At 45.5% G+C, this 24,412-nt stretch overlaps 1 protein-coding gene across 1 annotated transcript in view; it reads left to right on the top strand.

Annotated features, from left to right (window-relative positions):
- UNC93B1 (unc-93 homolog B1, TLR signaling regulator) overlaps positions 1–24,412 on the top strand; it is a 123,768-nt gene that overhangs the window by 66,446 nt on the left and 32,910 nt on the right. Inside the window, exons 5-8 of the mRNA XM_069232967.1 lie at positions 13,963–14,124; positions 14,973–15,102; positions 17,821–17,914; positions 19,538–19,662. Coding sequence (XP_069089068.1) covers positions 13,963–14,124; positions 14,973–15,102; positions 17,821–17,914; positions 19,538–19,662 — 511 coding nt within the window. The remainder of the gene's footprint in view (positions 1–13,962; positions 14,125–14,972; positions 15,103–17,820; positions 17,915–19,537; positions 19,663–24,412) is intronic.

Here is a 24,412-nt window from a genome sequence, read left to right on the forward strand (position 1 = left end):
TACCATTATCTATCAGCCTAAGCTGCTAGACACCCTATACACTAATAAGGGATAACTGGGCCTGGTGCAAGGTGCAAGTACCCCTTGGTACTCACTACAAGCCAGTCCAGCCTCCTACACTGGTTGTGCAGCGGTGGGATAAGTGCTTTGAGACTTCTTACCACTCTTGTCATTGTACTTTTCATAAGAGAAAAATATACAAAACAAGTTCAGTGTATATACACATAGCCAAAAAGTTTTGCATTTCCTCTTTTCACTCTTTTCTAAGTGCTGAAAAGTACTTCTAACTTTCTAAAAAGTTCTAAAAAGTTTAAAAAGTTTTTTTCTGTCTTGCTAAAAGTTCTGAAAACTTTTTTATCTTTTTCTATCACTTTAACTCTCTCAAAAAATGTCTGGGACAGGCCAAAATGTTGATCTTTCCAAACTTGCATATGATCACCTTAGCTGGAAAGGAGCAAGGAGTCTCTGCATAGAGACAGGTTTGAGTGTAGGGAAGAATCCTTCCTTGGAATTGTTACTTAACATGCTTAGAGAACAGGATAAGGCTAGAAGTGCCCCATCTGTTGAGAAAGTAGCTAATGGTTCCCAATCTGATCCAGGGACTCCCCCAGGAAAAGATTCAGGAAAGAAACTTCCTAGCCTTCCCATTACTAGACAGTCTAGCATAGTTGGTAATGATGAAGAGCCACACCATACAAATAGTGTTGTCTCACATCATAGCAAAAACATTTATTCACACCACAGTGGTACTGATGTTTCTGTTAGCCAAGCTGTTAGGGTGCCCTCTGTAAGGGACAGGTCTCCTTCTGTCCATTCTCACCGTACTTCTGTTTCAAGACATGTCCCTCCCACCCACCCTGATGACAGATTGTTAGAAAGAGAGCTCAATAGATTGAGAGTGGAACAAACCAGACTGAAGCTCAAGAAGCAACAGCTGGATTTGGATAGACAGACTTTAGAAGTAGAGAAGGAGAGACAGAAACTGGGTTTAGAAACCCATGGTGGCAGCAGCAGTATTCCCCATAGTCATCCTGAAAAAGAGCATGATTCCAGGAATCTGCATAAGATAGTTCCCCCTTATAAGGAGGGGGATGACATTAACAAGTGGTTTGCTGCACTTGAGAGGGCCTGTGTTGTACAGGATGTCCCTCAAAGGCAGTGGGCTGCTATCCTATGGCTATCATTTAGTGGAAAAGGTAGGGATAGGCTCCTTACTGTGAAAGAAAGTGATGCCAATAATTTTACAGTTCTTAAGAATGCACTCCTGGATGGTTATGGCTTAACCACTGAACAGTACAGGATAAAGTTCAGAGAGACCAAAAAGGAGTCTTCACAAGACTGGGTTGATTTCATTGACCATTCAGTGAAGGCCTTGGAGGGGTGGTTACATGGCAGTAAAGTTACTGATTATGACAGCCTGTATAACTTGATCCTGAGAGAGCATATTCTTAATAATTGTGTGTCTGATTTGTTGCACCAGTACTTGGTGGACTCTGATCTGACCTCTCCCCAAGAATTGGGAAAGAAGGCAGACAAATGGGTCAGAACAAGGGTGAACAGAAAAGTTCATACAGGGGGTGACAAAGATGGCAACAAAAAGAAGGATGGTAAGTCTTCTGACAAGGGTGGGGACAAATCTAAAAATGAGTCTTCATCAGGCCCACAAAAACACTCTGGTGGCGGTGGTGGGTCCAAATCCTCCTTTAATCAAAACAAAGAAAAGAAACCATGGTGCTATTTATGTAAAGTAAAAGGCCATTGGACAACAGATCCCAGTTGTCCAAAGAAAAGCACCAAGCCTCCTACCACTACAACCCCTACTGCTACCCCTAGTGTCCTTACTAATAGCAGTGGTGGTGGGAGCAAACCTACTAATAGCCAATCCAAGGGAGTAGCTGGGCTCACTATTGGTAACTTAGTTGGGGTTGGCCTTGTTAGGGAGGCCACAGAGGCTGTGTTAGTCTCTGAGGGGGCTATTGATTTAGCCACCTTAGTTGCTTGTCCCCTTAATATGGATAAGTACAAGCAACTACCCCTAATAAATGGTGTTGAGGTTCAGGCCTACTGGAGCCAGTGTGACTATGGTCATAGAGAAACTGGTCCACCCTGAACACCTACTTGGTCACCAGTACCAAGTAACCGATGCTCACAACAACACACTTAGCCACCCCATGGCTGTTGTTAATCTCAACTGGGGGGGGTTACTGGTCCAAAGAAAGTTGTGGTAGCCACAGATTTACCTGTAGACTGTCTGCTAGGAAATGATTTGGAGACATCAGCTTGGTCAGATGTGGAGTTGGAGGCCCATGCAGCAATGCTGGGCATCCCAGGGCATATTTTTGCTTTGACAAGGGCTCAGGCCAAAAAGCAAAAAGGTCAGGGAAGCTTGGATCCTGGAACAATGGACCAAGTGCTCCCTAAAGCTAGGGCTAGTAGAAGCAAACCACTTCCTACTATCCCTCCCTCTACAGTGGATTCTACTTCTGAGGAAGAAGAATTCCCTCCCTGTGCAGAACCTACACCAGAGGAGCTTGAAGCAGACACTGCTGAGCTTTTGGGTGAAGGGGGGCCTGCCAGGGAGGAGCTGAGTGTGGCACAGCAAACCTGTCCCACATTAGAGGGTCTAAGACAGCAAGCTGTCAAACAGGCTAATGGGGATGTTAGTGACTCTCACAGTTTACTGGGAGGACAACCTCTTGTACACTGAGCATAGGGATCCTAAACCTGGAGCTGCCAGGAGATTAGTGATTCCTCAGGAGTACAGAAAGTTCCTCCTAACTCTAGCCCATGACATTCCCCTAGCTGGACACCTGGGACAAATGAAAACTTGGGACAGACTGGTCCCCTTGTTTCATTGGCCTAGGATGTCTGAGGACACAAAGGAATTTTGTAAGCCCTGTGAAACCTGTCAAGCCAGTGGCAAGACAGGTGGAACACCAAAGGCACCCCTTATTCCACTGCCTGTGGTTGGGGTTCCCTTTGAAAGGGTAGGGGTTGACATAGTTGGCCCCCTTGACCCTCCTACTGCTTCAGGCAATAGATTCATCTTGGTGGTAGTGGACCATGCCACAAGATACCCTGAAGCTATTCCTTTAAGGACCACTACAGCTCCTGCAGTGGCAAAGGCCCTCCTGGGAATATTTTCCAGGGTGGGCTTCCCAAAGGAAGTAGTATCAGACAGGGGAAGCAATTTCATGTCTGCATACTTAAAGGCCATGTGGAAGGAGTGTAGTGTAACTTACAAGTTCACTACACTCTATCATCCACAAACAAATGGACTGGTGGAGAGATTTAACAAAACTCTCAAAGGCATGATTATGGGTCTCACTGAAAAACTCCGCAGGAGATGGGACATCCTTCTACCATGCCTCCTTTTTGCCTACAGGGAGGTACCCCAGAAAGGAGTGGGCTTCAGCCCCTTTGAACTTCTTTTTGGACACCCTGTTAGGGCTCCACTCACACTTGTAAAGGAGGGTTGGGAACAACCTTTAAAAGCTCCTAAGCAGGATATTGTGGATTATGTACTTGGCCTCAGATCAAGGATGGCTGAGTATATGAAAAAGGCCAGTAAAAACCTTCAGGCCAGCCAAGAGCTCCAGAAGCAATGGCATGATCAGAAGGCTGTTTTGGTTCAGTACCAACCAGGGCAGAAAGTGTGGGTCTTGGAGCCTGTGGCCCCAAGAGCACTCCAAGATAAATGGAGTGGTCCCCACACAATTGTTGAAAAGAAGGGAGAAGTCACCTATTTAGTTGACTTAGGCACTTCCAGGAGTCCCCTTAGGGTGCTCCATGTCAATCGCCTGAAACCCTACTATGACAGGGCTGATCTCACCCTGCTCATGGCAACTGATGAGGGACAGGAAGAAGACAGTGATCCTCTACCTGATCTCTTCTCTTCCACAGAACAAGATGCTCTTGTGGAAGGTGTAGTTTTGGCTGATTGTCTTACTGCTGAGCAGAAAGACCATTGCATAAATCTCCTAGATCAATTCTCTGAACTCTTCTCTACTGTGCCAGGTACCACTTCTTGGTGTGAGCACACTATAGATACTGGAGACAGTTTACCTGTCAAAAGTAAGATCTATAGGCAGCCTGACCATGTCAGGGACTGCATAAAGCAAGAGGTGCAGAAAATGTTAGAACTAGGAGTGGTTGAGCACTCTGAAAGTCCATGGGCTTCTCCTATGGTACTTGTACCAAAACCCCATTCCAAAGATGGAAAGAAGGAAATGCGGTTTTGTGTAGACTATAGAGGTCTCAACCTGGTAACCAAAACTGATGCTCACCCTATACCCAGGGCAGATGAGCTCATAGATACACTGGCATCTGCCAAGTATCTAAGCACTTTTGATTTGACTGCAGGGTATTGGCAGATCAAATTGTCAGAAAATGCTAAACCTAAAACTGCATTTTCAACCATTGGAGGCCATTACCAGTTTACTGTAATGCCTTTTGGTTTGAAAAATGCACCTGCCACTTTTCAAAGGTTGGTGAACACAGTCCTGCAAGGGCTGGAGGTTTTCAGTGCAGCATATTTGGACGATATAGCTGTCTTTAGCTCCAGCTGGGATGATCACCTGGTCCACCTATGGAAAGTTTTGGAGGCCCTGCAAAAGGCAGGCCTCACTATCAAGGCTTCAAAGTGCCAGATAGGGCAGGGTAAGGTGGTTTATCTGGGACACCTTGTTGGTGGGGAACAGATTGCACCACTGCAGTGGAAAATCCAAACAATTATTGATTGGGTTCCCCCTACCACTCAGACTCAGGTGAGAGCCTTCCTAGGCCTCACTGGGTATTACAGGAGGTTCATTAAGAACTATGGCTCAATTGCAGCCCCTCTTAATGACCTCACATCCAAGAAAATGCCTAAAAAGGTATTATGGACAGCAAACTGTCAGAAAGCTTTTGAGGAGCTGAAGCAGGCCATGTGCTCTGCACCTGTCCTGAAAAGCCCTTGTTACTCTAAAAAATTCTATGTCCAAACTGATGCATCTGAATTAGGAGTAGGGGCAGTCCTATCACAACTTAATTCTGAGGGCCAGGATCAACCTGTTGCTTTTATTAGTAGGAGGTTGACCCCTAGAGAAAAGCGTTGGTCTGCCATAGAGAGGGAGGCCTTTGCTGTGGTCTGGGCTCTGAAGAAGTTGAGGCCATACCTGTTTGGCACTCACTTCATTGTTCAGACATACCACAAACCTCTACTTTGGCTAAAACAAATGAAAGGTGAAAATCCTAAATTGTTGAGGTGGTCCATATCCCTACAGGGAATGGACTATACAGTGGAACATAGACCTGGGAGTAGCCACTCCAATGCAGATGGACTCTCCAGATATTTCCACTTAGACAATGAAGACTCATCAGGTCATGGCTAGTCTTATTGTCCTTCGTTTGGGGGGGGGTTGTGTAGGAAAGTACCATCTTGCCTGGCATGTTACCCCCATTTTTCACTGTATATATGTTGTTTTAGTTGTATGTGTCACTGGGACCCTGGCATCCAGGGCCCCAGTGCTCATAAGTGTGCCTGAATGTGTTACCTGTGTAGTGACTAACTGTCTCACTGGGGCTCTGCTAATCAGAACCTCAGTGGTTATGCTCTCTCATTTCTTTCCAAATTGTCACTAACAGGCTAGTGACTAATTTTACCAATTTACATTGGCTTACTGGAACACCCTTATAATTCCCTAGTATATGGTACTGAGGTACCCAGGGTATTGGGGTTCCAGGAGATCCCTATGGGCTGCAGCATTTCTTTTGCCACCCATAGGGAGCTCTGACAATTCTTACACAGGCCTGCCACTGCAGCCTGAGTGAAATAACGTCCACATTATTTCACAGCCATTTTACACTGCACTTAAGTAACTTATAAGTCACCTATATGTCTAACCTTTACCTGGTAAAGGTTGGGTGCTAAGTTACTTAGTGTGTGGGCACCCTGGCACTAGCCAAGGTGCCCCCACATTGTTCAGGGCCAATTCCCCGGACTTTGTGAGTGCGGGGACACCATTAAACGCGTGCACTACATATAGGTCACTACCTATATGTAGCTTCACAATGGTTACTCCGAATATGGCCATGTAACATGTCTATGATCATGGAATTGCCCCCTCTATGCCATCCTGGCATAGTTGGCACAATCCCATGATCCCAGTGGTCTGTAGCACAGACCCTGGTACTGCCAAACTGCCCTTCCTGGGGTTTCACTGCTGCTGCTGCTGCTGCCAACCCCTCAGACAGGCATCTGCCCTCCTGGGGTCTAGCCAGGCCTGGCCCAGGATGGCAGAACAAAGGACTTCCTCTGAGAGAGGGTGTTACACCCTCTCCCTTTGGAAAATGGTGTGAAGGCAGGGGAGGAGTAGCCTCCCCCAGCCTCTGGAAATGCTTTGTTGGGCACAGATGTGCCCAATTCTGCATAAGCCAGTCTACACCGGTTCAGGGGACCCCTTAGCCCTGCTCTGGCGCGAAACTGGACAAAGGAAAGGGGAGTGACCACTCCCCTGACCTGCACCTCCCCTGGGAGGTGTCCAGAGCTCCTCCAGTGTGCTCCAGACCTCTGCCATCTTGGAAACAGAGGTGCTGCTGGCACACTGGACTGCTCTGAGTGGCCAGTGCCACCAGGTGACGTCAGAGACTCCTTCTGATAGGCTCCTTCAGGTGTTGCTAGCCTATCCTCTCTCCTAGGTAGCCAAACCCTCTTTTCTGGCTATTTAGGGTCTCTGTCTCTGGGGAAACTTTAGATAACGAATGCAAGAGCTCAGCCGAGTTCCTCTGCATCTCTCTCTTCACCTTCTGCCAAGGAATCGACTGCTGACCGCGCTGGAAGCCTGCAAAACTGCAACATAGTAGCAAAGACGACTACTGCAACTCTGTAACGCTGATCCTGCCGCCTTCTCAACTGTTTTCCTGGTGGTGCATGCTGTGGGGGTAGTCTGCCTCCTCTCTGCACTAGAAGCTCCGAAGAAATCTCCCGTGGGTCGACGGAATCTTCCCCCTGCAACCGCAGGCACCAAAAAGCTGCATTACCGGTCCCTTGGGTCTCCTCTCAGCACGAAGAGCGAGGTCCCTCGAATCCAGCAACTCTGTCCAAGTGACCCCCACAGTCCAGTGACTCTTCAGTCCAAGTTTGGTGGCGGTAAGTCATTGCCTCACCTCGCTAGACTGCATTGCTGGGAACCGCGACTTTTGCAGCTACTCCGGCCTCCGTGCACTTCCGGCGGAAATCCTTTGTGCACAGTCCAGCCTGGGTCCACGGCACTCTAACCTGCATTGCACGACCTCCTAAGTTGTTCTCTGGCGACGTGGGACTTCTTTGTGCGACTTCGGGTGAGCACCGTTTCACGCATCCTCGTAGTGCCTGTTTCTGGCACTTCCCCGGGTGCTACCTGCTGCTAAGAGGGCTCCTTGTCTTGCTCGACGTCCCCTCTACCTCCTGGTCCAATTTGCGACCTCCTGGGCCACAGCAGTGTCCAAAAACGCTAACCGCACGATTTGCAGCTAGCAAGGCTTGTTGGCATTCTTTCGGCGGGAAAACACTTCTGCACGACTCTCCACGGCGAGAGGGATCCGTCCACCAAAGGGGAAGTCTCTAGCCCTTTTCGTTCCTGCAGAAACCTCAGCTTCTTCTGTCCAGTAGAAGCTTCTTTGCACCCACAGCTGGCATTTCCTGGGCATCTGCCCATCTCCGACTTGCTTGTGACTTTTGGACTTGGTCCCCTTGTTCCACAGGTACCCTAGATTGGAAATCCATCGTTGTTGCATTGTTGGTTTGTGTCTTTCCTGCATTATTCCTCTAACACGACTTCTTTGTCCTTAGGGGAACTTTAGTGCACTTTGCACTCACTTTTCAGGGTCTTGGGGAGGGTTATTTTTCTAACTCTCACTATTTTCTAATAGTCCCAGCTACCCTCTACAAGGTCACATAGGTTTGGGGTCCATTCGTGGTTCGCATTCCATTTTTGGAGTATATGGTTTGTGTTGCCCCTATCCCTATGTGTCCCCATTGCATCCTATTGTAACTATACATTGTTTGCACTGTTTTCTAAGACTATACTGCATATTTTTGGTATTGTGTATATATATCTTGTGTATATTTCCTATCCTCTCACTGAGGGTACACTCTAAGATACTTTGGCATATTGTCATAAAAATAAAGTACCTTTATTTTTAGTATAACTGTGTATTGTGTTTTCTTATGATATTGTGCATATGACACTAAGTGGTACTGTAGTAGCTTCACACGTCTCCTAGTTCAGTCTATGCTGCTCTGCTAAGCTACCATTATCTATCAGCCTAAGCTGCTAGACACCCTATACGCTAATAAGGGATAACTGGGCCTGGTGCAAGGTGCAAGTACCCCTTGGTACTCACTACAAGCCAGTCCAGCCTCCTACACAAGCCATCTAAAGGTATGTAGTGGGCACTGGTCAACACAAGTGGTCCAACTACATAATGACTTCTCCGAACATAGGCATATTTGGTATCAAACATGTTGGAATCATGCAACTACACCGATTCCAGTGTTAGTTGCATGATATTATGTACTTTGGGGGTTCCTTAGAGGATCCCCCAGTTCTGCCTATGCAGCCTTACGTGGTCTAGCTACCAGCCCACACTGCTGCTAACCCCAGGCACTATTTTGCCCTCCTGCTGGTGAGCCAGGCTCTGGCTGGAGGAGTAGACCAAAGGATTTCCTGGAAGGGAGATGTGTGACCACCTCCCCCTGTGTATTAGGTGTCTAAGGGCTGGTGTGGGGGTGGGGTGGCCTTTGAGCACCACCAGACTGATTTGAAGGGCACATTTGGTGCCCTCCTTGCATAATCCGGTTTGCACCAGGTCAGAAAACCCCAGGTTCCTCCACTGGCACAAAAATGCACAAAGGACAGGGGAGTGACCATCCCCCGTCCAGCTCATCCCCTGCACAGAGCTCTGCCAGACGGCTACTTGATTCTGACGTCTTCAAAATAAGATGGGCAGGGGCCCCTGGGAGCATCTGACTGGTTAGGCCAGGTAAACGATGTCCCTGACCCCCTCTGATAGGTGGGGCACTGAAGAGAGTGGCCAAACCCCTTTTAGGGTTACTTAAGAGCTCCCTTGCGGGTGGGTCCTCAGATTTGTCGAGCAGGACTCCCCAAGGTACTCTCTGCATGACATCTTTTTCTCCTGGCCTCTGGAACCACTGCTGTTCTTCGTTGGAACCGAACAAGTCTGCTTCTGGGGGGAAGGCTCCCATTGCAACATTGTTTCTCCGGTTCCTGCAAGAATTCTGCAACATCTAAGGCTGTGCATCCTCCAAGGTCACAAGGAATCTGTTTGCACCAGGAAGCACAAAGGAATCTCTCTTGGAATGAAGGAGTCACTCCCCTGCAACTGCAGGCACCTCAACACAACGTCAGCCGGCTGGTGGGGTCTGCTGTCCCACAGACATACAGCAACACTGCAAAGCAGGTGGTGAGTCTGTGGCCTCCTCTGGGTCCTGCTTGTCTTCTAACCAACTTGGGAGACTGTGGGCCCTGCTCCTTCCACTGGACTGGAACCCCTGTGCACCCCAACTGTTGCACTTGCCAAGGCTTGTTGACTCTTCCTCTGAGAGATCTACAGGATCCAAGAAGCCCTGGCCTCCAGCACTCTGCAATCCGAAGATCAGCCCCTGTCGTGCATCTCCTGCAACGTGGGACTTCCGTTTTGTTGGACTGATAAGGTCTCCTTGTAACTCCCTGTGTCCAGCGCCTGTGGGTCACTCGTGGGGGCTCCATCAACTTCTGTTGGCCTTCCTGTGTGCAGAGGGCCAGCCCTGACTCCCCCTCATGGGTCGAGTCTTCTGGACCTTGCTGGTCCCCAAAACTTTGCAAAATCTTCTGCAACTCTTGTTAGCGTTTGCCAGTGTCTGTTGGTAACCTGGCTGGTCACTGACCCTCCTGCAATCCGGCGACCGTCCAGGGGCTGCTCATATGTGACTCTTGGGATCTTCTACAGCTCCTGGACCCCGCAGCTGGACTTCTTCCGCCAACTTGCAGGAACTTCACCTTTAAAAGAATGGCATTGCCACCTGCACCACCTGGGCATCTCCAAGGGTGCTGGACTCTGTCTTCTTCCTTTGCAGGTCCTCCACATCTGGAATCCATCCCTGGGTTCCACCTGCCTTGTCCATGGGTCGTGACAGCAGCTGGACAATCTGCTGTATCCACATTCTTCAAAGAGTCCCTTTTCCCCTCTGCATCCGGGTCCCTGGTGTAGATACTCCTGTCTTCTGGGTATCCTGGGGTGGGGGGCACTCTCCATCCATCCTCTTGCCTGCTGGTTTTCCTTAGGGGCCACTGGGAAGGTTCCTGTATTCAACAAACTCCAACCACTGCTCTCTGTGTTAGCCTATGGGACAGCTGGGTGGGAAACTACCTTGCACCTGATTGCTGGGAACACTTACTGTACTTACCTCTGGTGTTTTTAAGTGCCCCTAGCTAACTACCACACTTACCTTGGTTGGGGTCACTATTTCACATTCTACTTTTTAGTATATGGTTTGGCCCTCCCCTAGGGCCCTGAGTATCTTTATGCTTTTTCTGATGGTCTTTATGTGTACATATTGTGTGTGGATATCTGCAAAAGGAGATATACCAATGCTAGTTCAGTAGTAGTGCTGTAATAAAGTATCCTTTGTTTTTGCAACACTTGTGTGGTTCTTTCTTTTGAGCGACTTACTGTCTGACTACTGTGGTATTGCAAGTGCTTTACACTCCTCCTGGATAAGCCTTAGCTGCTCACCTCAGCTAGCCCTGGAGAACTCCTATCTGGACACCTATTCACCTATTTGTGCTGTCAGCACTCCCAAGTACACCAACAACACAACTACTATCACCACTCTCCTACAAATGTGACAATTCTGACAATTCCAGCCCCATAAGAAAGGATTTGGTGACAGGTATTAGTCAGTTTTAATGTATATTGAATTATTAAACAACTGTTTTGCTGGTCTCTAAATTAGACAAACAGCACCACCATGTGGCAGACTAATTATAAGTGCCAGCTTTGACATTAAGTGGCAGTGCTGAGCACCGAAAAACACCGCCTCCAATTAAACACTGGCTATATTACTCCTGCCCTTATTGCACTCTGTTCTTGTACTGTCACACTGTGATTACAAGTCAAAACACTATATTTTGGCCATATTTGACAACCATTAAAAGTGTCCTTTATCCTATGGCTTGCACTTTCAGCTTCAGTTCTCTGGAACTCCTAATGCTCTCCTTTAGACTCAAAGAGAACTTCTTAAGATTCCAAAGAATTCTGATGACCTGTCTTTTCCGCAAAGTTTTTTTCCTATTCATTCTGGATTTGACACCTACCCTGTCTCTTCTCTATCACCTCCTATTAGGCTAGGCCATAGATTCTCATCTATTACCCACACATGATGTCGTCTACAAAGAATTCTTCAGATGGTGGGCCATTGGTCTTTACCCTTCATTCACCATCCGCCTTACTTTCATGGGCTTGCTTCCATGTCTTCTCTTCAGACTTTGCTTGCTCTTGCTTGCATGGCTTGTAATCTTGCATTTTACGCTGGGGAGGCATTACGTTGTTTACAGCGCGTTGCACAGGGCTACGTAGCAATAAAGCAGTGGTAAGTCTCTGAATTAGAAGGTAATCAAAATGAGCTATACAAACACACCACCCTACATCTTGTCACATACAAAACCTATATGTTCAGGACAAATGTGACATATTTTTGTTAACTGTATTTACATTTAGCAGGTGCTAACTCATATTTACACAAAAACATGTTTGAACTCCTTTTGGTTTGTGTGTGTTAAATATGGCCTTATGTATGTATAACTTGATTTATAATTTGTCTTTAGTCCTGGCCATCAGCGTCTTAATTAGAGGCACACCCAGAACTTAAAAAGTACTTACTGTCTAAAGGCTTCCTTGTCTAAGCCTGCCACAGACAGGTGTGCTGGTTGCTGTTTGTGGAATGTTTGACCAGAATACTGCCCCCTAAACAGATCATAAAAGTTCCTGATGCACATAGAATGGTATGGATGACACTCTGGCTCTGAATACAAATTGACGTCCAATAAATCGCACCTAATAAATGACAATTCCACAGGGTACGTTATTTATCAGGTGTGATAAAAACACCTATTACGAGTTGATGGGTAATAGCATGTGGATTTTGGTGTTTAACGCACTTAAATTCACATGATATGGTATACGTGTGCCTTCCCTTGTTAACTTTTGGCAAGTTTGACCTGCTGAAGGTTAACGAATGTTGATAATTATTGGATGCGTTAAACACCTACCTAGAGGTGTTTATGCACAGGTCAGAGTACACCAGCAAACTCGTAATCAGGCCCCCTGTGTCTTGTATCTAAGCTATTCTTTGAATAGGAGCTCTTGCATGCTTCCCCAGACAGATGGCTTGATTGAGGAAGGCGTTTGGCATTCAAGGGTTGCCATTGACTTGATGGGGAAAGTGCACCCCAAAACAAGCCTGTAGGGATGTGCATGCAACTGTTTTGGGGTTGTGGTTGGAGTCTACACCAACTGATTGATTTAGGACGTAGTACCATGTATCACACTCATAGCCAATGGGCACTAATCTGTGATGTCACAGGGGAATGACCATGATTACTGCTGAAGGGATGTGATCAGATCCCCCATTGTGTTTAGTACTGAGGCAGTAACAGTACTCTTCTCCTGTGAGTAAGCTCCCTGGACTAATGGACAAGGCCCAAGCACCTTTTGTGAGCTTGCTATTGCACCCAATGGATATTTAAACTATTGTGAATAATTGTGAGCTGTGAATCTAGCAACTACAGATATTACTACAGATCACCATACAACACCCCTGGCCACTCCAGCCGTCTTTAGAGTCCATGGTTATAAATAAAACCACAAAACATATCAAGGTTTAGCACACAACCCCATAAATTACATAGTGGTACTCTACACAAGGGGTCTCCAACCTTTTCTTTAATGAGAGCTACTCATGTTAAATGATAATCAATGAGAGCTGTACTATTATTAGTGCTGTAATAGTATCCACATCTGACAAGATTACATTTGTGGACACTGTATGCACGGTTACTACCTGCGATCATCTCGGTGCATCAGGCAGGGTCACCAGCGGTAATGTAAAATAGGCTTTGGCGATCTGGAATGTCTCTACATAGGAAATACATAACAGCCGTAGCTGCAATGGCCCTGCTACCAAAATAATAACATTTGTAGAAAGTCTCCCCATGCCACATGATTTATCACTTAAATATCAGGTTTAAACATATTCTGTCATTTTTCTTCAAATATCAGCTGATTTGTTCTGAAACTAAACACATTTTGGTTTTGAATACACACTTTGAATTTCATCCATTTTATTATATGAATTCAACCAAGCAAAAACATCTAATTAAGTAGGCTGGGTTCTTCACAGGTGAGCTACTTACAGGTTGCTGGAGAGCGGCCAGTGGCTCACGAGCTACTCGTTGGAGAAGTCTGCTCTAGACAAACTGTTGTGGATGCCTCTGAAGAAGGGGGAGCACTGAAAAACTATGTGACACAGACACCCAAAATAGCTTTGTCAGATAGATAGTAGACTGTACAAACTGACTTGTTAGTGAAGGAAGTGAAGACTTTAACAAAATGGCTGCTTTAGATGGGATGTGGCATGATGGAATAAGGACTGGAACATCTTTGGTGGTTGGCAAAATTGACCAGAAGGTCTTCTAGTAAAGGAGAAAAGAGCGACTAGGGGTGTTTCTTCCGAGAACAAGTAGAGCTGTAGCAGTGTCAGTTCAAGGGAGTGGTAGAGAATGGAGAGTATCCTGGATGCAAAGTTCTGGACGCCATGTTGGGTAGGGCATCTGGTGGCACAGGAGGCTCACTGTTAGGTACCATCTAGGAGATTCAGTTCTAGGACATATCTGAATGGATGCATCTTTGTTCTTATTCTTTACTTGATTGTGCTTCCCTTAGGTTCTTTGGCACCAAATGGATGATTTTCCTGGCCACTGGCATCTATGCCCTCTTTGTGTCCACCAACTACTGGGAGCGTTACTACACCTTGGTGCCTTCGGCTGTCGCTATCGGAGTCACCATTGTTCCCCTCTGGACCTCCCTGGGCAACTATATAACAAGGTGAGATCCTAAGGCGTGTCTGCTTGCTATTGGTGCAATATGCTAACAGGCTCTGATTGTGACAGCCGATGGTGTAAGAGGCGTCATTTACACTGAAGTGTTTGGTATTTTAAGGTATGTCGCTGAAGGTCAAGGAGTCGTCACCTCACATTCTTCATGTTAGTTGTGACATGACAGATGTTTCTGATGGTGCAAGCGATTTATGTTTCTAAGTTCTGAATGGGATGTTTGATGGTACAAGAGAGGCCGTTTCATTCCAGTTATGTCGATACACTCTTCGAGGACTGTATGATAGTTTAAAAGAGGCCATCTCAAATTGTCTCACGTTAGTTGGTGATGTAAGAGAGGTCTCTGATGGTGCAGGAGACATCATCTCCAAACAGGTTATTTTTTTATAGACTGTGTTGCCTGATGGTGCAAGAGATGCTGTTTTGTTCTTGCTATAAGTCAGAAGGCTCTTTGATAAATGTTGGATGGTGCAAGAGATATCATCTTAGACTCCTCGTAAGGCACTGGGATGTGAGTGATGTCTCATGGCTTAAGCGGCATTATTTTTAGAACGATTATCACTGTTGCTGTAAGAAATGTGACCTGACCATGGTCATAAACTAGAATGCCATGCGCGTTGACTCTGATTGGTTAATGCATCATCCGTTAGGTGATGTCTCTGATGTAAGACATGACATGTAATGTATTCTGTCCTCCACTACCTCCTGTGTCATGGTTTTAAGGAACCCACAGGGCCATCAGATAAGCCATTGCCTCTTGAATTGAATTGTGTGGCTTAGGACTGCCACCACACATACCCAACACCTGAGTATGTGCTTGTTTCCCCTCCGTAATGGCAGGATGGCGCAGAAGTACTACGAGTACACCAACTACAAGGAGCTGCACGTGCAGGAGCAGAAGAAGCCTCCACGGGGGGCATACCACCGCTACATCATCATCTTCCACACCGTCTTCTACATGCTCTTCTACGTGAGTGATCAGTGCATGCGTTCTGCAGGAAAACTGCATCTACCTGGATGCACATGGTTGCCTAATGTTCATAGGCAAAGTCAAACAAGTCTCAAAAAATGTAATAGTGCTTCGCATTTGTTCATCAGTTTTTTAAAGTGCTGCATATTGGCTTGGGAAGCTGCAGAGCTCTCAGAGAGGACACAGAGAAGTGGGAAAAAAAGTAATGCTGCAGGAAGACGGTCCTGTCAGTAGATGATTGAGCCTACCATCTTGTAACCTGATGAATGACCTAAAAGCTATAGGTTGTGCAAAGCACAAAATCACTTCTTGGTTGATGAGGTAATAGCCAATCTAAAGTGCCCAAAGAGAAGGGGAACATGTATGCAGTGTCCAGGACAGTCCAGACCACCCCATAACCCTTTAAGGTGTAATTAAGATGAGGTTAGCCATATGTCTGGATGAAGAGGTGTATTTCCAGGTGTTTCCTAGACTTCAGGAAACATTTTCAACGCTTCGACGTGACCCTATTTTATATACCTGCTCTTCCAGGCTGGGAGCTGGGTAGGATGGCAAAACTCTGGCTGCTCATTGGTCTATGAGGAGTTAGCAGGGTGCAGAGATAGCTTGGTTAGCAATGGTGTAGAACTTTGAGGGCAAGGCGGATGTTTTTAAATTGGAATTTCTCTTTTCTTAGCAGCCAGAAAAGAGAGTGTTTGCTTTTAGTATGTGATCATGCTGTTTATGGCCAAATATCAGTCAAGTATCTTGATTCTAAACATGTTGTTTGGAGCCTACTAAAGGACTTGCAAGATTTTCTGTGAAGGTTTACGGGTAGATAAGGTTTCCTCTTAGAAGGTGTAGGTGGTGGAAGATTGTTTTAGTGGCTGTTTACCAGGGGTACAATAGAGAGCTCATTCTACCCAGTGATATCAGCCAGGTTACAGGGAGGAGTGAGGGATTTATAAGCCCAGAATTTAGGATCTGAGACTTTCCTCATTGATTCAGATTTTCTGCACCCAGAGCTGACCTTGTAATGGGCAGTGAGTTACTTACGAGGGCACCCAGAGCCTTGCACGAGAGGTGCATGTGTGTCTGGTTGACTTACATGTGGCAGCCAACGTTACTGGTGTCATGCATACTAGTGAGCACAACCATGTAAACATTGAACAGTGTAGGTGACATAGATCATCCGTGTCCTAATCCATATCAGACACTGGCCTTCCTAGAAAGCCGGGGGCCTTGTTTGCCACTGTTGATGAGGAAAGAAGCTGTTCCAGTGCATGGTAGTGGTGTCAGTCATTAAAGGGGTACATTGGCATCCTCTGTATGAAATGCAGCTGAAAGGTCTAATAGTATTAACTTTCTCGCTGACGTTCCAGAGCCTTTTGTCAAAGTTGCAAGCCATACTAGGAATGATTTAGCAGCCCCTTTGGCTCCCAAGGAAGTAAAAGCTGGTTTGAGTGCTTTGGCAGACCTGAGATTGGTTTATCATTGAAGAATTTTCAGGGTTGGCAAATGGTTTCTTCAGCAGTGGTGCAATGACTGCATGTTTAAGGGTTGAGGGATGTCTCCAGAGGGGGAGTAAGTGTATGTCCTGTGACATCTAGATGGAAGGTTACAGAAAGCACACCTGTAGATTATTTTGGTGACACGTTTCCACCATTTTTGTCCCATTGAAATGCATTGTAGTGGATGCCTGGTTTTGAGGGCACAAAAAGGATCATACATAAAGGGTGATAGCAGGTTTTAGTCACAATATAAATAATGTTTGGTGCTTTCATTATACATTTAGGAATTGTGAGTAACTTGCCTGTGAAGATGGCCAAACTCTTTGATGAGTTTGATGAACCATCACTGGCAGTAAACAGGTTTCTATCATGATTTTCTGATATAAATTATGGAAGGTGATGTAGAAGCTAAAATGAGGGCAATTGTTTTTTAAATTCACAAATGTCTTGGTCATTCGTGTGAGACTAATATCTGGTATGCTGACAAAACTGTTTTTTCAATATCACCAGCAGCCTGTCAGCTGATTCCCCTGTGTTCTGCTGCAGCCTCCCACAGTATTACAGTGAACAACTAGAGCGCTTGTACTCCGTATCCATGACCAAGTGAGGCAATCCTAGACTCCATGTTGTTGGAACAGGAGCCATAGAATTTAAATAATTTTCTGTGGAGGAGATAGCAGTAAATGGACAAAATGAGTGGTTATTTGTTACCACAGATATTATGGTTAGTGTTCCACAGATATTGTGGTTAGTGTTCCACAGATGTTATGGTTAGTTTTCCACAGATATTATGGTTAGTGTTCTGAAAGCTACAGTGTGAACACATTTTTTATAAATTCTCAAATAGTTTAGGTGGTCTACAGCTGTCTGAATCGCATTTGTTGTTACCAGTGATTAGCAGTTAGGCTGAGGGCGGGGACAGTGGCTTAACAATAGCCCCCGAGCCCCTTGCGGCGCAGGGGAGGCTCCCAAGCTCTAGGGAGCCGCTTCCGGCACTGTGCACGAGCAGCGGGCCACTGGCCTGAGAACTCCTGCCTGGGTCCAAAGCGTAGAGGGCTCCCGCCATGCATTTTGCATGGAGGGCTCCTACAGTTTTCTTACACCACTGGGCGGGGAGGCAAACAGCTGGGCATGTGGGCTGAGAAGAGGTGGAGAAAAGCAACAGCAGTTGGACTTTGAATTAGCTACTACGTAGCTACACCTGACTTATCTTCCTGTTTCTTTGCAGCTGAGCTTTATTTTGGCTGAAATGCCCACAGCCATTTTCCTGCGGAAATTCATTTTCCCCGCGAATCATACGTTAGCTGAAGTAAAGATTTGTGGTAAGTGAATGACCTCATACTGAACATGTCTTCATAGTTCTCTTCCACCAGCCATTGTGCAGACTGCCTCTCTTTGGAGCAGTGCTCTTTCGTCAACTCTATATCTCGCTTTCCTACACCGTTCCTAATGTCGCACTCCTTCCCCAACAATCGACCTGCATCCTTACCACCAAGTCAACACCCGTTCACCATCCCTATAGCTCACCTTCCTACACCGTCATTCTCTTTGCCAGTGCCCCAACCCCCCACTGTCACCACTATGAAACCTTACCCCTTGCAAGCATGTGCCTCGTTGATGGTAATTCTCCACCCGTCGCAAGTGACTACACCAGTGCTTTCTAAACCTTTTAGACCCATGACCAACTTTGTAGAATGACAAACTTTTGTGACCCACCTGGCTTTAATGGCTATGAGGTGGGTGATTGGTTAATGTAACTAAAGCATGGCTTGTCATTTACAGAAAGCTCGTTTTGTGTGAAAATGGCCACTAGATGAGCACAGACATACAGTTTTACTGATAAAATAATTTTGCACACAAATGATAATTTATGTAAATCAGATTTTGGTGAATATTTTTCATTTGTGCATCACCAAGTAAAGTGTCTTGATTTGTTTTGATCTTATTAAAATCTTGCTTCCACCGTTCCTCACAATTACAGGAATTGTGCTCCATTGTTGCTTTCCTAGCTTCTGAATGTGTACAGTTCATTTACTAGGATTTACATTTTGTTGTGTGTTACAAAAAATTACATCCTACAGTCATTCTGTTCACACATTTTACCCCAGCACAATGGTCCCATAATTCCCTTTACTTTTCTTTCTCTGACTGCAAAGTGAAAGGGGTTTGTAGCACCAATCCCCCTGTTAAAGAAATATGAGCAAAACAATGTGTCAGAAGACATAGACTGACATTTGACCTCCGTCTTTGATGCACAGCAAATATTACAAGTTAAATACAGAGTTTAAAGGTATCTTTATTTATTACTTAGACTTTCACGACCCACCAACAATCGGTAAAATGAAATGTAGATTTTTTATATAGTGCAGCTTATCACCTGTGAGGGTCTCAAGGCGCTGTCCATGGGCACGGGGAGATTGTGATTTTGCCAGAATCACAGAATATTGTGCTGATACCGAGGATTGAACCCGGGTCTCCAGCTCCCGTGGTGGTCGTTCTGACCACTGCGCTACATCCTCTCCTTGTGGGTCACAACCCACAGTTTGGGAAACACTGGTCTTCACCATTCCCTATGGTCAGTGCTCCTACACCAGCCCATAACTGACATTGCTACACCCTGCCTGTTGTCACCACCCGTCCCGATACTGTTAACAGGCTTAGGGCCTGATTTAGAACTTGGAGGATGGGCTACTCCGTCACAATCGTGACGGACATTCCATCCACCAAAATCGAAATCCCATTATATCTAATGGGATTTAGAGTTTGGTGGACGGGATATCCTTCACTGTTGTGACGGATTAACCCGTCCTCCAAGTTCTAAATCAGACCCAAATTCCATCTTTAGGTATCCTTGAATCAATACTCCAGGGTAACATCATTAAACTTGGTTCTTTCTCTCTCCCTCTGCTTTTTATCTCCTAAACCCTATCTATCTCTCTCCACAGGTGGTGATAGTGCTGGGATCCTTAAAGGCTTCAACAAGACAGTGTTGAGAACTCTACCTCCAAGTAGGGACCTCATCGTGGTCGAGAGTGTCCTGATGGCCGTGGCGTTCATTTCGATGCTGCTGGTAAGGCTTATTACCTGCACACCTGAGTCCAGCCCAGAACACATCACAAATCATATCCTGACCCCTGTAGAGGCAAGAAATGAATGTGAAGAATGGTGTGTGAGCTGAATATGAAGTACACACAATGCAGAACCTTGGCTGATAAGCATATATTTAAGTCCAGGATTTGTAAAGCGCAGCAAGCCACCCGTGAGGGTCTCAAGGCACTGAACTGTATGCACAAGGAGATTAAGGGCCAGATGTAGCAAGCAGTTTTGCCCATTCTGTGTCTATGGGAAAATGTGTTCGTACAAATGGCCCTTAGTGATTTTCCCAGAACCACAGGATGCGATCCAATGCAGAGATTCGAACCTGGGTTCCCCAGCTCCGAAGTCAGCAGCTCAGGCCAGTACGCAACATCCTCTCAGGCCATTTGCGCTACATCCACATCTAAGAGGGAATATGAGCCTACAGCTTGTATATGGGTTTTAACTGATGGTGAGGACACAAATCAATAACAAGAGATTCCATTTACCAGCTTCACTGAGCAGTCACTAGCTCAGTAAATTTCAGGAGACATGAGGAAAGGAAACAAGTGAATGGTTGCACATGTTTGAATTAATCTCAGCTGCTGATAATTGCTTTGGAGATGAATTCTTTCAGAGTGTGCCACTACAGGCAGGGACCACCAGATGCAAAACCTTCTTGGCCATAGTCCAAGAGAAGTCCTGCCCAAAATAGACCCTGTCTCCTCTGTATGGGAATACAAGTAGTTTCTGAAAAGTGTCCTTTGTCACCGAGGTGCAGCTCGAGTTCTATGCAAACAGTGAGTTACGGGACCCACATCTGGACATACCTGTTGCACTTATGGTCTCTCTCTGTGGAAACCAAAACACTGATGGATTGAAAGCTTGAGTTAGTTTACCCTGAGCCACATTTCAGTCCTTCATTCTTTGCTCACTGTGGCACCACAGACTGGGACCAACCATATGCAGATCTGTCTTCGTCTCATCCCATTATAGACCTGACTGCTAGGCCTCTTCTCCTTTGCAACCTCTTTTTTGTGGAATAACTCTTTGTCAGTTTTCAGATCAAAATATTGAAGTTTGTAGATTGAATTTTAAAGAAACAACATTGATAAATATGTCATAGTCACATTTACCAAATATACCCCTTTTTTCTCTTAGATGCATCACAAACAACAGAGCGGGGTAAATGCTAGAGAAGAGTACAATAAGATAAAGGCGGTGGCGGGGGATGAGAATCGGTCAATTTAATGCAATATTTACTCAATATGAGAAGCATGGAAAGGCGATGCGAGAACAGTAGAAGGGAAGGGGAGGTTGGCATGCAGTGGAGGGGAATATAAGGCAGGGAATGATGGGGGAGTTTTTGTTTACCTTTGAGGATTCACAAAACCTCAAAAGTACAGGAAGAATACACAAAGACAGACATTTTCATGCTGAACTAGACCATGGAACAGTATCCGGGAGCGACAGTGGTTGTAACAAGGACTGTTGTCAAGATGGCCGCCAATAAAGTCGTACAAAAGAGCATGGATCTGAATCCAGCTGTATGTCCTAGTAATGAACGTCATTGGTCAGCCCTCACACAAATGAAAAGATATGAGGAAAGAAAAGAAAATTAAGAACATTTAAAAGATTAAGGGAGGTGTCACTTGTCAAAAATAGAACTTGACTATGGAGTTTCTAGAGCATAGATGGCATTATAGGCTATTTGGATTCCGAATCATCATGAAAGATAAACACCTCCAGTCCACCATGCATTAGCCACACACGATACAGAGTTAGCCAATGAACCGGTTATACAATGTATGAAGAGTCCATAGTTGGGAACAAAAACATCTACTGCATTAACCTGACATCTACAGCAAGTAAACACCAGGCAGACCTTCGTGTGCATCTGCCGAATAGAACGAGCACCTAACTTAAATATAAGTGGAAGCACTACTCTGAGATCCCTAGGAAAACTATTGTATTATAAAGGATCCCGGATATCTTCAGGTTTCTGCAGCTAGTCATTAAGCTTATCAATGAGACTATCATGTGAGGCTTTGTCAAGTGCTGGGAGAGTCAGAGATTTCCATTTACAAAGAGATCACAGTTTTGCATCAGCCACTGAGGAGCCCAGACATCATCTCTTATGATTCAATAAGTCCTTCAATTTCTGAAGTGCCATGAAGCTGGGCTAAAGAGGCACTAGGTGAAAGGTTCTCTTCACTGTAGTCCATTATGGGTTCTCAGATCCTGTTCCAGTACTGTCTGAGTGGTACGCAAGACCACAGAATGTGTACACTGTCATGCTCTCTAGTAGGTGGCACCACCAAGTTAAAGAGTGTGGGCTCAGGCCTGCCTTGAAAAGACACAGAGATGGTTAGTGCCAGTCATGGAGAATGTTTAGGGTCATGAGTTTCAGACAGGTCATGTAGCAGAGGTATTTGGAACCAGTACTCTTCGGAGAATGAGGTGTGTACCCTGTCCTACCGCACTGTTTGTAATAACTTTTAAGTGGCATTCCCTGATTATGGCACCATAGAGGCCTGGTAGATCCTGTCTGTTTCCTCAACATGTTTTCTGGTAGGAGAGAAGAGGCAAATTGTACTTGTTAAGAAGTTTCGGGGACTGATTGTCTTTTCAGACAATAGAGCGGTCACAAGTGAATCCATCTTTGGTCAACCAGCAGTTGCAATTCATACTGCAGATATTAAAACGTTTTGATGTGTTGACGTTTCCTTCTTGTAGAATCTGACCAACTGATTTCTTTCAATTTCCAAGTTTGTCACTACAATTCATGGCCTCCTCTGAGGAAACCTAGTTGTTTCAACTGAGTACCACAATGGGAGAGGGAGAAGAAAAGAGGAGTGTCTCATCCTCCCTAGCTGTGTATAATGAAACACAAAAAGCGAGTTCACTACCACAGTCAACAGGCTTCAGGAGATGTCCCCTTCTCTGTACTGGGGAAACCCTAAGGGTTGTTAAAAGAACCCTCACCCAACAACATTAGTTGGTGGCATGCTTCCTCATAGGGTTCCCACCCAAGACTCCTGAAACATCTGGGTGTGCTACAACGCCTGAGGTTACAGCAAAGCTGGATTGTGTTTTGAAGGTGCAAATACGTGATTTTATAATGGCCTCAGGGTTCTCAACCTCTTCAAGTAAACTTCAGTAGTGGGAACTTTGGGTAAAGACTGAAAACAATGATAAATGTTCTTGTGAGACATTAGTTATATTGTGCTTCCTAGGTTATGGTCTACAAGTTTCAGTCATTTCTGCTAAGTGCCCCCTGGGCCAATATGGCCTTCGTCAGGACCGTGCCGCATATGCTCTAAGGTGTATTTCTTTACTAATCATAACTTACAATATACACTGTGTCACTCAGTGTGGTTGTTCTGTTGTAAATACAACAAGAGGGTGAAAGAGACATCAAGGTTATATGGTAGACATCATCCACATGGAACATCGGCACAGCCCATGCAACCGTCCATAAGTCATGCAGTATGTCCCCCGCATGCAGGAACCCCCATAATCTATATGGGAAACCCCAGTGGTCTCTTTCATAAACCCACTGTGTTCTTACTTCATGCTGTGAGCGGGCGTTACCCAGGTACTCCCTAGGTAGAGAGGAAGGGACATCTCTTGAACCCTACTGACTATGGTAGCAAACTCACATTTTGTGTTTGATGCTATCCAGTTGTTTCCAGGCATTGGTTTTCATCCGGGGATTGATTTTCAGGGTTTTGAGTACAAGGTGCCAAGTTAGAATCATTTCATGTAGCATCTTTTGAGGGGGTTGCAGCATTTGTGTTGCAACCATTCTAGAGCGCCCGTCGTGGAGTAGCAGAGGCTGAGTCCATCAGTCTGCCTAGGCATTGAGGGATTCTGAGGGGAACAGCCCAAATAGATGAATAGATGAATGTTTGTGCCAAAGCCATTTAATTTGTCTGCATCCTTCCCCACAGGGAAAACGACATCAGCTTTGACTAACAAAATCCACTGTGGTCTTGACCACGATGGGAGGTCGTTTGTCATATATTATGTTAGATAACTTTGTATTAAGTAGCATCTGAATAGTTCATATATTTCCTGACCCATTTAACAGGGTTATGTGCAATGTTCCTCTTAGCAGTACGGTTGGACATCAGCCGGGATGTATTCATGGACCAATTGGTGTTGTATCCCACAAAGGAAAAGCAGTCGTGGGCCATACTCATTGTTGCCAGTTTTTCAGGAGTCCCACGACAGACGGGGATGAAAAGTTTCAGATTGTGGCAAACAGAGCCTTTTACCACTGGTGACCTGGGGCTTAACCGTAATGTTCAACCCGAAACTGAGCCCCATGTACACCCCCCTACCACTTGACCCCGGGGGTAGTAAGGTCAAGCAGTCAAAGGCTCACACAAGGACGTGGATAGATGCTCAGAACTCAATAGAACATCGATGGCCAATTAATAAATCAACGTCGGGTCTACATTTTCTTACAAAATAAATAGTACTTTACTTTTTACACGTAACACATTAGTATATAATATTATCAGACGCCACTTGAATTAGTGCACCGCCAACTCAAGTAATAAATAAATAAAAAGAGGTTAAACGCTTGCCAAGGATACACCCTACTTAAATAATATTGGTTAATGTGTAGGCCCTGAAGAAGCAACCTTGATGTCGTGAAACGTGTTGTTGTCTTTAATAAGAATAAAAGATCTAAATGAAACATCCTTTCGCGGATGGTGCCCACCACAGGCCAGGAC

This window comes from Pleurodeles waltl, chromosome 4_2 (assembly GCF_031143425.1).
Source record: "Pleurodeles waltl isolate 20211129_DDA chromosome 4_2, aPleWal1.hap1.20221129, whole genome shotgun sequence".
NCBI lineage: Eukaryota > Metazoa > Chordata > Amphibia > Caudata > Salamandridae > Pleurodeles > Pleurodeles waltl.